The sequence below is a fragment of the Labrus bergylta genome, chromosome 13 (genome assembly GCF_963930695.1).
Source record: "Labrus bergylta chromosome 13, fLabBer1.1, whole genome shotgun sequence".
Taxonomy (NCBI): domain Eukaryota; kingdom Metazoa; phylum Chordata; class Actinopteri; order Labriformes; family Labridae; genus Labrus; species Labrus bergylta.
The window spans coordinates 1899128-1916053 of record NC_089207.1 but is presented as its reverse complement, the minus strand read 5'-3'; the positions used below and the strand labels follow the sequence as shown (position 1 = coordinate 1916053).

General features: G+C 39.0%; 1 protein-coding gene across 1 annotated transcript in view; it reads left to right on the top strand.

The window, feature by feature from the left end:
• Window positions 1-6521, top strand: part of LOC109998567 (NALCN channel auxiliary factor 1) — a 107626-nt gene extending 101105 nt beyond the window's left edge. Inside the window, exon 3 of the mRNA XM_020653459.2 lies at window positions 353-6521. Within this exon, the coding sequence (XP_020509115.1) occupies window positions 353-654 (302 nt within the window). The 3' untranslated portion in view covers window positions 655-6521. The remainder of the gene's footprint in view (window positions 1-352) is intronic.
• The last annotated feature ends 10405 nt before the right edge of the window (window positions 6522-16926 follow it).

Below are 16926 nucleotides of genomic sequence, written 5' to 3'. Positions count from 1 at the left end.
GAAAGCACTTGCTAATCCTCCATGCACACAGGTTGATCCATTTTTGTAAGTACCGTCATATTCTGCACGTCCTTCATGTTGTTAACTCAGCTCAGATGTGTTTTTTTGTAATTTTCTTGTGTTTTTTTCTTATGTACTCTCGTTGCCACGGTGATTTTGACAAGGATTTAAACTTCAGAATTATGAAGTTCATTGGACTTCATTCACACTTCTTTTACCTTCTTTTATAAAAACAATTCTTTTGCGGTTCTTAAGAAGCAGAAAATAATTTTTAGTGCGATGAGCAGGAACAGGACTCATGGGGTTAACTGTTTGTGTCTTCCTCACCTTGAATCCCCCCCCCCCCCCACAGGGCTGCTGGAGGACTACCCATCAGGTGTGGACCCTAATGCAGAGTGCTGTGACGTGCGGTGGGACTTGAAAGTGGACAACCGTTCCCGGGGGACCCTGAAAAGAACTCACCCGCCGTGCCAGCACCGTACCTCCCTCAGCTCGTCGGCAGCCTGCAGACTTTGTAACAGCCGGCTCAAACTCTGCCTGCTGGTCCTCGTCCTCCTACATACTGTCGCCAGCCTCACTGCATCCCACAATGCAACAGGACTGGGCCTCCCTGCCATCACGCCTCTGGAGGAGAGCCCTGCCAACGAGGAGTGATAGAGGCTGTCGGGAGGCGGAGAGGTTGCCGGGGTGGGGGGATTCCCTCACCATGGCAACCGGTGTGGAAAAATACAGCCACAGTGGTGTGAGCTGCAGGAGCTGTGTGCCTGTGGACGTTCTGCAACGCTCTCTGGCAAATGGAAAAAACGCAGGACGCTTTGGGACGACGAGATACATAAATCAATCAAAACCAATAGACAAACATACAGACACACTAAGGGACTCGAGCAGTCCCTCAGATAGAAAAGGGGGACAATGCCACAGCCTTTGTTGAGTGGGAAGGTCGGCTTCCTCATGGCTGAGTTTGTCTCACTACGCTTTTTACACTGTGTTCAAATTATTGGTTTCTGTTGCACTGGCTGACTATGGAGTAACACAATCATATTCTCTTTCTAATGTTCATCCTCCATGTTTGTTTCTGGGTCTCTCGTACAGGAAGAAAAGCGCTCTCTCTAAAATACGACGGATAATGTGTTAAAAAATTAATAAGCTGCAAGTTTGTTCGTGTGTGAGGGTTTGTGTGTTGATTAACTGTGTGTGTATGAGCTTGTATGCGCGCGTGTGTGTGTGTGTGTGTGCTTGTATGCATGTCTCTACACGTGTGTGTATGACAGGATGAGTGTGTGATTAACAGGCAGGTACAGCAGTGATGTTTTAAGGAGCCACAGATGTCACTCAGTTCTGCCATGCTGGTTTTGTTGGCCACAATCTGACTGGAACTTAACCGGGTTTTCAACATCAATCAATCAATCAGTTTTTATTTGTATAGCGTCAACTCATAACAAGTGTTATCTCGAGACACTTTACAAAAAAAAACATGCCTCTGATGTCCATAATAAGCTCTGTGTCTAACACAGGTTTATGGTTTTCCCCCAACTTTGTTTTGTGAGATAACTATGAGCCTATTAACACTCTATTAGAGAATCAAAACCATGTGTGTGATTAGCATCAGTAAAAAGATAACACCAGGCTAACCAGTGCTCAAAGTCCTCTGAATGTGTTGCCAGGTCACGGCAGTTACTTGTTGAGTAAACGTTCTTAGAACTGATGGCAAAAAAAAGCACAAAATGAACACTCAGATGTTCATTAATCTTCAAGCTAACATGAAAGAGGTCTAAGACATGTGAACAAAAGTCGAGCGTTCTGATAAATGGCATAATAACGATTATTTTAACTGGATCCTCTGAAAGCTCTGCACATTAAGCGCTGACTGATCTTTGTTTCAAGATGCTAAACCAAAGCTAGAGATTAGCACTCACTAGTCATAGATGAACTAAAGACATGGCAGAAGTGCATGATAACATGCCAAAGAACGTGTTGGAACCTGTTAGTTACTGCACTGAAATGAGCTTAATTAGGTCCATGAATGATTGTTTAGTTCACTAAATTTAAATAAAGCGAGCTAATAAATGCAGCTGGAGAGCCGAGGCCAATCCTTTGGTGGACAATGAAGATTTATTCTATTCTGTTATGTTATATTCTATTCTATTCTATTCTATTCTATTCTATTCTAAAACAATGAACAGCAGGGTTACATTAATTAGTTCTTTAGTATGTCAAAAATTATTAGTTTATTATATGATTAATAAAAATAATCTTAATATATAATAAATATATTATTATAATATAAAAAGTAAGTATATCATTAGTAATAGTAATTTATCTCACAGCAAACAACAACAACATATTTCTGTGTTAAGCATGTCTTAACCAAAGATGAGGTATGCGCTGTCATATCAGTTTTATGTATTTATAACTGAACTGTTTTTATTCTCTTACCCTTTTTTATCTTTATCTCTGTTGTTTTCTAAAAGCCTCCCGTGGACAGGTGTTGCAAATTAACATTTTGCTATAAACACTAAGAGCAGTGCATCTGGAACTTGTGCATGATTAAATGTTACTGTATGTCCATATGCTAAATAAACAAATAAATGAATAAAAATAAATATCAGGCATTCTAACAGAGCCCAGTTCAGATCCAGAATGTGGCCACTCTTCATCATCATGGCTCAGCAGAGTTGACTGACATCAGGACGTAAGCACCAGGTCAATATATATTTGAATCAATGCTCCTGACAAAAGGCTTTTTTAAATTTGTTTAGAGTTCATTGGAAATGTCCGTTCAAATGAATATCAGTGAGATAAGAAAACTCTGGTTACTGAAGGTTCCGCTGTCTTCCGTCTTCAGATCCTGGTTCATCTCTTTCATCCTGCTGATTGATAATCAGTAATACTTGAAAACAAAACTCAATTAATTGTTCGCCCTTGAATCAACACTGGCCAGAGACTGTATGAAAAGAAGTGGACGTAGCGACTGTGATGTCACACATCAGTTTTTATGCTACTTCTTTGAAGATGGTATTTCAGCCATTGATATACTTTGACTATAATTTGTACCTGAGTGTGGATCCACCACCACTGTGTGATTCTACACTTTAGTTAGCGATGCCCAAAAGCTTCTTTATTGTCAATTGTTATACATGGGACAATAATGAACAAAATGATAAGGATGCTGGGTTGACTTGAAATTACAGATGAAGTCCATAAACTACTTAGGAGAAGCTTGCTAAGGCAAGGCTTCCATGTTGTTGGACTTGGTTTCTCAAACTGAAGTAGCCCCTTACTGACCACTTAGATTTAGATTTAAGACACTTCCACATCGGATTCACATATTAGACTCAAAGGCTACATCCCCTTCTTTCATACAGTCGATGATACTGACGTCTAATTCAGTGGTGTCATTTTAACCTCATGCCTTTTAATTCACAGGAAACATGTCGACTGGGTGTTAACTGATTTTTTTATGAAATGAAGAAGAAAAAGTGTCAACATCAGTAATATATAGTCAAATCCTCTGACCACCTAAAGGGTGTATTACGCTGGCCAGTCAACCTATATATAGAATTACATTTTACATATCTCACAGAGACGAGACGGTCTGTGTGTTTCTGGTGAATTAAAATGTTTAATCTCCCCCTCATGAATCACATCTTGAGGCTTTCTGCAAGAATATGCAGCCTCTTTTGTTATTCGTTCCTCAGTCCCACTCTGCACCACCATCGGATTCCAATCAGCTCCTGTAGCATGCCCACTGTCTCGTTCTTTTCTCCTCAAAACATTAAGTAAAAGGGCTTATTAAGATACAGAGTACAAAACATCATCATCAACACAGTCAGTAACCTGAACCTGAACATACACCTTCAAATTGTTAGCAGACAAAAAAGGTCAAAACGTGGCTCATTGTTGGTGTTTCTTTCTGACGTCTTACACCGGCAGCACTGAGGGACTCCACCGTCTGTTACTGAAGAGCGGGGACGGAAACAAACCCAGAGAGACGAGCATGTCATTTTTTTGTTGTTGTGTGGAAGCACCTATTGGCTTAACCTGATAATCATCTTAAGTATAAGCTGACACCCTCTGTTTGATTCATAAGTATTGACCAGCATGTGAACAGAAAGAAAATGGTGTGACCTTAAGGGCTGACTTATCTTTAGTTTCTAACGTTTCTTTTGTTTTCTTCGATGAACACGGCTGTGAGATCAGGTATTTGAAGAAAAATCAGATGTTGCTGAATGCATTTTTAATCCACTGTCAAGTGTGTTACTTCAACGAGATGTCCAATCGGATATTTGATGTCAAGAATTTTATTATACAGCATATATGAGGATTTAAAATTCATTATTATTATTAATCATAACTTGTCTATATAATCAATATTTTTGGCCTACTTTTGACTTTAATGCTGTTTAGACCCTGCCCCCCACTCGAGACTTGACCCATTCCTGCTTTGCATGAAATACATAACTGCTCATTGTCATTCTGCACAGCCCGCCCCCATACTCATCTTGGATAAGTGAATCAGTGATAGAAAAATGCTGCTATTCTCTTTGCCACCAGCAGGGGGAGTTACTTGTATTATTTTACATTGCTACTGCTGCTGAGGACCTACCACACATAGAGTGTCATTTACACAAGAATCAGGAAGGCTGAGCTCTGGAAGAAAAGAATGATGGGAAAGTGTGCTGTTGTGTGTGTGTGTGTGTGTGTGTGTGTGTGTGTGTGTGTGTGTGTGTGTATGTATGTGTGTCATCTGCGTATGGGCATACGTGGAAGTGTGTTTCTGTCTCCTGATAATAGCTGTGTGTTCTCTGGGGAGCTCATTAGCTTTGCCACGACCTTGGGGCCTGCAGGACAGGTGTGGCAAACCACCGCTGCCTGTAGACCCACAGGGACCTGCTACATTAGCCGTCTCATTAATCACAGCGGCCCCTAAAGCTGCATGGACTGTAGTGTGAAAACCATCGTACCGTACAATGTGCAATAATGATTTCAATGCCCCCAAGACCCAGAACAAACCAGGGTAGGGGTTCCTTCTGCACCTGTCGGATAGAACGTTCCTCTATTCATTGTCTTAAATTAAATAGAAGATGTTTGAGGCAGTGCTCAGGAGGGGACAATGACCTGAAAATGGTGCCAAAGCTTGTATTGTGTCAAAAAATCATCAGTACACCCCCCCTCCTCCCCACTGCTATTCAAGATCAAACATTACAGGCAACAGGAGTGAAACAGGGTTCCTCAGTGTCTTAGAAATGTGCCATGTTAGCAATATATGGATTGCACCTCCTCATGAACCTCACAAAGCTCTCCCCCATATCACATGTAAGGGATCTCTTGACAGACGTACATGTGGTTTCATTCTGCCTATCATGTCCAACGGTCATGCTGTGATGTAACCAGCCATCACAGACAAACCGTTTGGACATGTGTTCATACAATGGTCCTGCATTCAGAGGTCATGCAGAGGCTTGTGTCTGCTTTATATGCAACTGTTGCATATGTGTTGTCCTTCATGCTCCTTCAGACATGTTATGCACCAAGGATGGACATTTTTTTTGTATGGAAAGTCGTCTCTCAAACACTAACATTATTAGGCATGCACACGACAGTTAATCTGCTGTTTATAACTTACTTTTTTGTGTGTTTTTTTTGGTGTGTCATTTTTTTTATTGCATTAAACTGCAAAGAAAGTGTGGAGGGTACAATAGATTCATCAGTCTTGATTCCGGACAAGTGGTCTGTAGCAGTCGTGGTCTGTCACATTCCATAAGATGCCAAACTCCAAAAACTGATCTTGTTTTTTTTAATCCTTGCACATATAGCCTATGTATGCCCCCCTGCACCCCCCCCCCACCCCCCCACCCCCACCCCCCTCCCAACCTAACTCTATGTACACAATTATCGCCCTCTTTCACTCGGCCTCTCTCTGTTTTTCACACTAGTTCTGTTCTCTATCCTGTGGATCTATGCAGAAGCCCATTCCTTTTTTTGGTTGTAAATATGTTCCCTAGTATGCTGAACAATGTATGTCTTTGCGTCCAGGTTTTTTTCCTTGTGTATTTTAAGTTGATGTCATGCTGTTACTTCCTTCTTCTTATTATTCTTCTCTTTTTATTTTTTTGATTTTTGTTTCGAGCGTCTGAAATCATTGATGTTAAAAGAGAATGTGTCGAGGTTTAACCAATAGACTCGTCCTCAGCTTCACAACCTTACTGGGAAAGGGTTGTGGCCCTGTGTGTGTGAACGCGAAAGATTTATGATTATAGAAATGAAAAAAAGGTTCAAAGTCATATAGAAGTAACATTGCGATTATGATTATTATGATTACTATTATACTACCAGTATATTGTAATATTATAGATGCTTTAGTTCAAGTAACTTCTTTAATTTTTTTACAAACAACTTTGATGAAATGATTTATAAAACAGTCTCACGAGTCATGATCTTTTCAAAAAGTATGAAAACTACTGCTACAATGATTAAAATTGTGTTCCGATGAAAAATAAATACAGACATATAATCTGTTATTCTCTTGTGTTTTTGAATGCTCTGCCATTTTTATTTTTTTTTCAGTTAAGAATACAAGAATATATTCAATATCTTCACTATTACAATAGTGATCCGTGGTGATGCCCTCTGCTGGTGGACAACAATGATGACACCTGCAGCAACGGTAATATCTTCTTCTGTCAGCTGCTGGAGCACAAAGCGGAAAGTACGTTTTTTTTTTGCTTTATGTAACTTGAGAAGAAAACGTTAAAGTAGTTTCACATTTGTACATCATTTATACTCAAGTTAATCTCGAATAAACCTCACTTTTTTGCATCACTGTTTGCTTACCAATCACCAGAATCTGGTGTTGCAGAGGCCAAGATGTCACATGAGAAGAATTTCTATTTGAAATAGTCCTTTCCTATAATATGAGCATCAAATGGAGGATGCTTGCCGACCTGCTTTGTCAGAATGATCTTAATACCATGACGACCTCGCTATCACAGCAATTGTGACTCTTTGTTTAAGCCTTAACTCATATTTAAAGCTTTAAAGGCTTTATATGTGATTTTTTGATCCAGCAGATGTCGCCCTTGAGCACCAGCATGAAACCAAAACAACTGGCGCTGCATTGTTGTGTTAGCATGCTAATGCTAGCGATCTTTATTATGCTGGTATCTTCACACTGCATGTAAATTTACCTGAAATGAGCGTGATCTAGAAACACAGTTAAGCAGTGAGTACAGTATGTTATTCTTCTTTTCTCTAGTCCCTCAATTAAACAACTTTTATACACGAAGGGAGGAGTCAGCCGGCCGTCCGGGCGATGTAAACAAAGTGAAGATAGGACTCTGAAAACTCTGAAAGCATCACAGACAGTGGGACTCGGGTGTTACACCCATTGTAGACAGTCATGACTCACAGAGTTATTTTCAGAGGAGATACTTGATTTATACATTTAAGTGAGAAAAATCACATAGAAAGCCTTTAACATGTTTCATTTTTGTATACTTACATCATTTATATTCAAGTTAACATCGAAAAGAAAAGTTATTTTCTCAATTTTTACATCACTATTGTTTTACTAATCATCTGGGAGAATCTTGTGTTGCAGAAAAAAGTTTGAATCAGCAATGCTGTTTGATACATTTACGTATATTTCTAACTTCATTCAGCACTCTAGTATTTCTTCTTCTCCTAAAATCCTGAATTCTACATGTTTCCCTTTATGCAGCTTTATAACTTCCTGTTGGACCCTCAATATCCTGTAGAGACCCCTACAGTAGGCTTATCAATACCTGGGAAGTAAAATAAAACAAACCTCCTGTGTCTAATGACTTTCTGTGTCTCTAAGCTTCAGCTGGGGGGAAACTGTACTTTCACTATTCTCGTTTTTGAAGGCTTAAAAAAAATCCTTCTAGATGAACACAGTTTCTAACTGTTTTACCCGTTTCGACAATTACACCAATCCCACCAATATATTCCAATATTTTCTTAGTGAAGTTGGTAAATAATTAAATAAATTGTCGGGATACAAAGTTACATAATCAATAGTATAAATTAATCAAACAAAAGTAGAATAATGTAAACTTTGAACAGTGTTTGTGTAAGGTTTGCCATCACTGTTACGTTGCTGTTGTTCTTAAACCCAACCACCAGATGGCAGTATGAGCATGTTGGAAATCTTCCAGAAAAAACTAGACCTTGAAAAAAACACAAAGCATAACCACAGGGATGGAAATGAGAGCTATACTGTTATTTATAAACTCAGTTAGGTGCTGAGTTCAGTGATACTTAACATCAAGGGAGGGATTACTTTAGATATTATGGAGCTGTTATTGTGGCAAAACTTTTTGTATATGCGTACACAGATCCACAAATGTGTAAAAAGATGCACAAATGCGCCTGGGCTCAGGGCAACAAACCCCACTAATGTGTTTGCAGATCGTCACACACACATTTGAAGATATGTGTTTACGCATTTGTGGATCTTGGACGGCAGGAGTGTTGCAAAAGTCACATGTAAAATAACAGCCAATGGCAAAGCCCGCCTCAGTTGTAAGCGATCATTTGTTTGTATTTTCAGGATTTATAGCTGAAAAAGTTCACTGCCATTAATAAATAACTAAATGTTTTGAAATTGGTCTACATATTTGCGGATTAGTTTACACATTTATGGATCTTTTTACACATGTGTGGATCTGTGTACACATATACAAACAGTTTTGCCACAATAATAGCTCCATAAGATATATCCACTGGGTGTTAGTCTGTTATGTTTATTGTATATACTTTTCTTGGGGGGGGGCTGAGAGTGCATCTTCAGGCCTGGATCTATTTTCAAATCATACTTTATAAATCTGCTGATGGAGACCGGCTGAGGCCAGACTGGTCACACTCACATTTTAATATGTAATGCCACTGCACATTTATTCAGCTGTTTATGACATTTAGTCAACGACTCTCCTGAGTTTGCATACATTTGCATGAAACTGAAAAGTGAAGCAGCAGCTGTTTCCATTCATCCACTCTGTAGTGCACCTTAATGGTCACCTGTTTAGGATAAGTTTATCGTGGGTCAGTAAGCTGCAGCTGCCTCAGCTTTATTTTTCTCCTGAAAGATATAGTGCCAGCAGACATCCTGAAAGTCAGTGATATTCTAATAGTTGATTACATAACAGAGGAACAATACCAAAATGCATATTCACGTTTGTCCTCTTCTCTGTGCCGCTGACCCTCTTCACTCCGGATTAAAGCCCTCATTTCTATTTCAGCTTGTCGGAGGCGGGGGGGGGGGGGATGATGTGCTCAGCTGACTAATCCTAAACTAGTATGCCAACAGTCAGCATCCAATATTCCACCTGCCACTCAGAGCACAGACTGCTGATGTGCATGTGGAAGACCCATCTGAAGACCTTTCTCTTTATGAGAAAAACACATTGTTTGACCTCCATAAAAAAATAAAGAAGTTATTGTTTTTCTTAGTTTTTTTTTTAGATATTCAACAAAAACTATGCTTTACTTCTTTTCTTTCAATTCAATTCTCTGCTTACAAATGCTCACCAGCAGAGGGCAGCACTATGCAGTAATTAAACTAAACAGAACATCAGATTACATTTAGATCAGTCTTAGTTATTAAAAAAACTAAAAGCGAAAGATTCTAAAAACATATCCCTTTAATTATTTTATATATAATTTCTTCGTGTAGCTATCAGAGAAGCCTGAGCTTCTGGAGCCTTAAACCAAAGGGGGAAAAAGCTAGACTGTCATGCATGGCGTACCAAAACTGCAGAGCTGAGCTGAAACGTTTACTTGCTTATTTCTAAAGAAAAAGTCTTACTTATTTCTTTGCAGGTATCAGAACTTGAAATCAATCACATCCCAAGCATTCATTCAGTATCAACTTTACACCCCTCATGCAGATGTTTCTTCTTATTCTTGGGAAAAATAGTTAATCATTTTCTGCACCGTTGAATACTTCAAAAAAGTCAAAGCTTCTGAAGTTCTTATGTAACGGCTTCTCGTAACAGTTTTTTAGCCAAGTCTCGGGTGCATCCGCCTTTTTTTCCCCCCACTAGAGAGTGTTTTATAACAAGAGGACACAACATTTGGACTAGAGGGATTTAAGAAGATGATCTGCCTCAGTGGAAATCCAAACACAGCAGTAACAGGCTGTCACTTGCATCATTGGGGGGGGGGGGGGGAGAGTATTGATTGGACATCCTGAACTACAATAGTCAGTTTTGGTCACTGTGGAAGGCTTAATGGATGAGGAATAATTAAACAGATGTGTAAGTACAGCTGATTGCATGAGCAGGGTTGAATGGTAATGTGTCAGTCACATCCAGTAAAGCCCAATTACGTCACTAATTGTTTCATGTCAACCTCGAGTTACTGATGTGCATATTTCTCCTCAGATTTTACTGAGAAAGTAGGAAGAAAACAACCCATGGCAGTAAAAATGTTTTAGCCTACTATTTAAAAAATCAAGTTAGCCCCAAGAATCCCCTCCTTCTTAAAGGCTTAATATGTGATTCTTCTCACTTAAATGTATAAATCAAGTTTATCCTCTGAAAATAACTCTGTGAGTCATGACTGTCTACAATGGGTGTAACACCCGAGTCCCACTGTCTGTCATGTTTTCAGAGTTTTCAGAGTCCTATCTTCACTTTGTTTACATCGCCAGGACGGCCGGCTGACTCCTCCCCTCGTGTATAAAAGTTGTTTAATTGAGGGACTAGAGAAAAGAAGAATAACATACTGTACTCACTGCTTAACTGTGTTTCTAGATCACGCTCATTTCAGGTAAATTTACATGCAGTGTGAAGATACCAGCATAATAAAGATCGCTAGCATTAGCATGCTAACAGAACAATGCAGCGCGAGTTGTTTTGGTTTCATGCTGGTGCTCAAGGGCGACATCTGCTGGATCAAAACATCACATATAAAGCCTTAAATCTCTCCTGTGTTCAGGACAGTGTAACAAATACATTTGAACTCAATTTACATTTTAGATCATGATGCTGGGTTGATTATGACTTTCTCACAATACGGTTTTTCTCATTTACAAAAAGCTATGAACTCAATTTATAAATAAATATGATTCTTTAACTTTAATCCTCTGAATATAAAAATGAAAAATATGGAGCGCCAGATAGCCTAGCAGTTATGTTGCGTGCCCAATTCCCAATGAGGGAATTTCCACATTAAATAAAGACATTTAAAGTGTTTATAACAAATATAGTTGTTTTTTTTTGCCCTATTTCAAAATTAGGTTCACTTTTTTTTTTTCATGACGAGCAATATGAATTCAATTTATCATTTCATACTATGCCATTTGTTTGCATGATGCAACAGTTACAGCACTCTATATAGTGCAATGTAACTTGTTCGCATTTTCAGTGGAGCTGCTGTGAGTCCTCAAACAGTCGAGGCGTAGAAGGAGAGGTGGGGATGTATACTGGGGGCCGTTGAACTGGAAATACTTCCAACATCCAGTCCAAAGCTTTCAGAGAAGATCATATATGGTTGCCAGGCAGAATGATTCTCTGTCAGAGAATCCCCTCTCTATCAGCTGACATTTTCATATTCAAGCAAAGTATTCTCACATTTAAGAGCAATTAGAAAGATCGAGCCATTTTCCTTTCACAGATCTTGATTTCCATGACTACTGTTTCTCTGGCTAAAAGAAAATCTCATGAAACACATCGGTAATGAAATATGCTCGCTTTCTGTCTTAGCCATCTTCGTACAAAATCTACAAAAGACCCAGAGTGATCGGAGCTCAGAAAAGAGCAGCTCCTGGAGGAATTAGTTATTCTTTCTGTGTAAAAGGAACCTTGCTTTTTTATATTTTATATTAGTGTCTGAGTTCAAATAAAAAAAACATTGTCAGTTTTACTATAATTTTTGCAAACATGTTGAGCTAGTCTCCATCCAACCAATGTGTACGTCTTTTATAAAAAATTGTCATTGTTCCCATAAACTGGAAGCACAGCAGGGACACCTCATCTTAAAAGGCTTATCGTTCTGACCCGTTTATCTCCCAGCATCAGCTGGTCGATGGGATAGAAATCTGTTTCGTAACTGGATAGTTCATATGATTTGATAGGATTATCAAAGGATGACATGGAGCCAATGAGAGCTGGTGGAGTTCTCCACAGACAAATCCTCAAATAATGAATAGCAAGGTGACACATGACTTTTAGATACATTGTTGAAAGTCTGTTTACCGAATTGCTTTCAAATCCCATCAGAAAAATAGCTTACCTGTTTTCTCACTTAACCAGGGCTTTGTCCTGAAGGGTGGCATTGACCCCCCCTTGAAATCTGATTGGCCACCCCAAAAATCCTAAACTCTGATTGGCTATTTGCCTTGTCAGAGGCAGGACCTATACATTCCAATTAGGTATTCTTTCAGGCTGTTAGTAGTTTCCTTGACTTGTCAGAGTAGATTTTTGTACCCCAGTAGTCAATACTTTAAATATAAAATCAATACTTTGCACATCTATTTCATTAGACAAAGGTGAAGGAAAGGAATGAGTATGTAAGAAATGTTCCTTTACTAAGCCCAACTTACGTTTCAGACACTTTGCCAATAATTGGAGTTTTGCAAATCAGAAAGAAATCTTTTGAGAATTTTTAACATTTTGAAGATTGGATAAACTGCTCCTACTTATTACGGTGATGTTGCAGATCCCTGCATTTTTTTTAACTTTCTGTCCCGTTGAGAGTAACACATGGACAAGAAAACGTGAAAAATCCCAGAGCAGGATCACTAAATCAAATCTTGTTGTGCTCTTTGAAATGTCTTTGGACTTTTTCTCACTACAGTACCTGGAAGCCTAATGGTGGTTAATGTTGTTGTGACTATACTGTTACAGCTACAGGCTGTGACACTGTAAATATTTAAATATTGAGGTTGAAGGCCACACAGCTGAAAAGGACAGAAGATTTAGACGTTTATAGGTGAATGGGTTAAATGATGGTTTTAGAAACAGACTCATCGCAGTTTGAGTTGTTTTTAGAGGAGTGGAGATTAACTTCACTGACACACTGTCTCTCTGTGTGTGTGTGTGTGTGTGTGTGTGTGTGTGTGTCTGTCTGTCTGTCTGTCTGTCTGTCTGTGTGTGTGTGTGTGTGTGTGTGTGTGTGTGTGTGTGTGTGTGTGTGTGTGTGTCTGTCTGTCACACACACACACACACACACACACACACACTCACACACACACACACACACACACACACACACACACACACACTCACACACACACACACACACACACACACACACACACACACACACACACACACACTCACACACACACACACACACACAGGGGTCACATGGAGCTCCACCCTGACTGAAGCGTCTGTTTCTAAAGCCATCTGTCTCAGAGCTCCTGACGGGCTGACAGTGACCACAGTAAATGCATCTGGCAGTTTTTATTGGCTGAGTTGCATCACATTGTTTCCTCAGTGCAGAAATTTATGAATGCACATTTTACTGCACAAACCTTTTCCTGTCCATGTGATCCTGAACACCCTGTAACCTGCCATGAAATGAATGACGGCTGAATTCCATTTAGCTGCTACACTTTCAGGGTCCTGCTGTTTTGGGAAGCGGTGGATTGTGATCATCCACAGAGAAGCAGAGAACAGAGAAGAGAAGCGCAAAAAAAAGATAGTTTAATGTTGTAGGTCTTCAGTAGTTTTTTACCGCAATTTTTTGTAACGAATAAGCCTCATCTGAGTCCATTACAGCTGGTCTAATATAGTTTCTTTCTCCAACAATGGCAGCCGTACTGTATGACTCATTTCATATTCTGAATGGCTGTGATGTAAAAACAAAACGATGATTTCCTGCTGCTCTCACTGTGCAGGAAACACGTCGTCTGCAAAGCAACACACCTGAGGGACAGATGCCTAACAAGTAATCAGAATCTGTTGCCTCTGGGGGAGCACATGCTTTAAATAACATATTGCATCAAGAGGGATGGAACCTATGCTAAAAGGATATACAACAATTTTCATTGAATATTATAGGGACGTTTATCTTTCATCCGTCATACGACTTCCTTTCAGTGAAGCCTTTTCCCTGCAAACATACACAACACAAACTAATGAACGCATATTGCAAACTTGTAGACTTCACACACATTATAACAGGATGTGAATCTAATTGTATGGATGACATGAGGGAGCCGGATTAACTCATTAGCAGAGGTTGAACCTTCACCTTAAAGGGAGGATTTGCTGGTGTGCAGGAAGGAGGGAGCATGACTTTGAATAAAACACATCTCAACCAGACATCTCGTTCTCTCCACGTACTCTATTGTTTAAAGAAATGTACAGACATTTTTATCATGTCCTATTTTTCTATTCTTTTGTTAAAACCTTAAATGTTATGTTGTGCTTGCAGTAAATATGTTTGTATCAGAGGTGGTTCAATGTTCTTTAAAAGCATGAAGTACAAGCAAAGCTTTTCCAGGAATCAGACTCATGTGTGGACTTGATATGCTGATATTTTCAGCAACAAAAGAAGCTTACATTGATAAAAGAAAAAAAATGACAAAAAGATTTTGGCAGACTGAGAAATGACCCAGAGCCCATCCACAACAATACTTGAATTTGAAAAAAAAAGGATGATAAAAATAAGACAAGTGTTATCTCAGTGGTGTAAATATATGAAGTCATGTTATGAAATACTTCTAAGCAGCTTAAGGAGTAAAAATAACAAGTGTATTTGCTCTGACCCTATCTGTGCTCACAGTCTAACCCTCTTATGAGCGTAGATTTGCTTTCTGTTGACTTTTTCCACTCACAGCCGTGTATTCATAGAAGACTGCAGCAAAGTTAACTTAAAGTCAAATTCATACTAAAAAAGAAATTCAACTATTTGTTGTTTTATCCTTTATTTTATTTTATCAATATGACTCTCTTATAATCTGTATTCAAAGCTTTCTCTGCCTGTCACTTTATCAAAGAAAGCACAGCAGATATCCCATTGCTAAGGTCAAATATAATCCCCCGTCTATACCAAAGACTGTAAATAAACATGGATGACGCCTCAGTGACGTCACCTATTGGTTACTGAAGGGGGGCACAAAACATCGTGCAGTTATGCTACGATCTGGTAATAAATTGAAGCAGGGCGCGAAGAGGTTGGATTGAGTTGCTTGACTATACAAAGGTCTGTTTTGGGGGTAACAGAGTGTCACCTTTCATTCATTGCAACTAAGAGGAAAGGATTTTACATTTTTATTCTTAAGTATAATCAAATCAAATCAAATCAAGTTTATTTGTATAGCACATTTAAAAACAGCTTCATCTGACCAAAGTGCTTTACAGGCAATGCATAAAAAGAAATAAATAAAAAATTAAGCTATACATATGCATATACAGTATATACATACAGATAGATAGATAGGTATATACCAAACCGTCACATTAACCTTCTCTCCTTCCGATGTGCCACCGAACACACAGACTGCTCACAGGACGCCGAGTCAAATCTGTTGATGGCGGATTGAAGTTCACCAAATTATTCTCATCAGAGATGTGCCTTCCCCAAAAAGCTATAAAAGTGAAGGTTCTTGTGACTCTGACACCAAGATCCAACAAACACAGCATCCACAATCTACACATCTGTCAGACCACCGACAAACAAACAAATAAACAAATAAACAAACAAACACTTCTTTTCTGACACATTTTTTCTTACCGTCTGAAGGACTGTAGGCTGCTCCTCTGGTCATAATATTCCAACAAAAAAACATTCCAGACACGATCCAGATCCACTAAAAGATCAAATCAAAACACATTACATTCCCAAAGATTCACGGATTGATTCAAATTTTCCGCCACTGTCAGATGTTTTGTCTGCACGACTTCCTATAAAGTCATGCATTTTGACTGGCCCCTTGTTTTACCAATGAGGACCTTCCATTCAATTACATTACAACTCTGTTTTTGCACATTTACATTTAATCTTTCATATCTAATCTTCCTATTTAAGACTAGTACTGCTAAATTAAATCCTGGTTGTATATATTCACATTCTTAGTTTGGATATTTTTAGTGCTTATTTACTTTGTATTTAATATTATATTGTGTTTAAATTTGCTAATATTGTGTTTCTTACTCATATTGTGTGTTTGGACAACCTGCTGCTGTAACGCCACAATTTCCCAGTTTGGGATCAATAAAGTAATTCTATTCTATTCTATTCTATTCTACTCCATTCACTGTTCTCAGGCTACTTTAGCCAATGAGAGCGTGATATGGGACTTTTTTTTTGTCTCCCCTCTGTGGCCAGCATTACACATGATACAGATGTGTGAGTAAAACAGAAGGCATAGCAACTGGAGCAAGTCCACATTAAAAATGAATTAAAACATTCATGCTGATGAATAATGTTTAAACAGAGAAACGGATGTGTGCCAAGCTCTGTAAACTTGTGTTCTGTGTGCCCAACATCTAAAAAATGGAGGCTGTGAACATGTATTTACTTTCTTTCTCTGCTGGAATCTTTGGCTAAATTCTATAATACATGTGCAATGGACCCTGGACAGTCTGTACTAATAACCGTTGGCTCAATTTTTGGTGGCACTTATGTATGAAAAAATGATTTTGTATCATTAAATCCAACTCTCTGTTGAACAAGACTGTGTGGTGTGAATGTGTGTGTGCGCTTCTTTGAGTCAGTGGTCCACATTTATGAGACAGAAGACTGCACATGAGAGGGAGTAGCGCATGATGGAGAGCTGGGTATCTTTGTCAGTTGGAGTTTTTTGGCCTTATGCAACCTCGAGCTGGATTCCAAGAGGTAGTGGTGAGCACTTATCATACTTTGACATCACCGGCCCCATGTCAAAAGTAATGTAGCCTTAAGGTGGCAAGAGACGGAAAAAAAAAAAGTTTGACATATCCCAGACCTTAG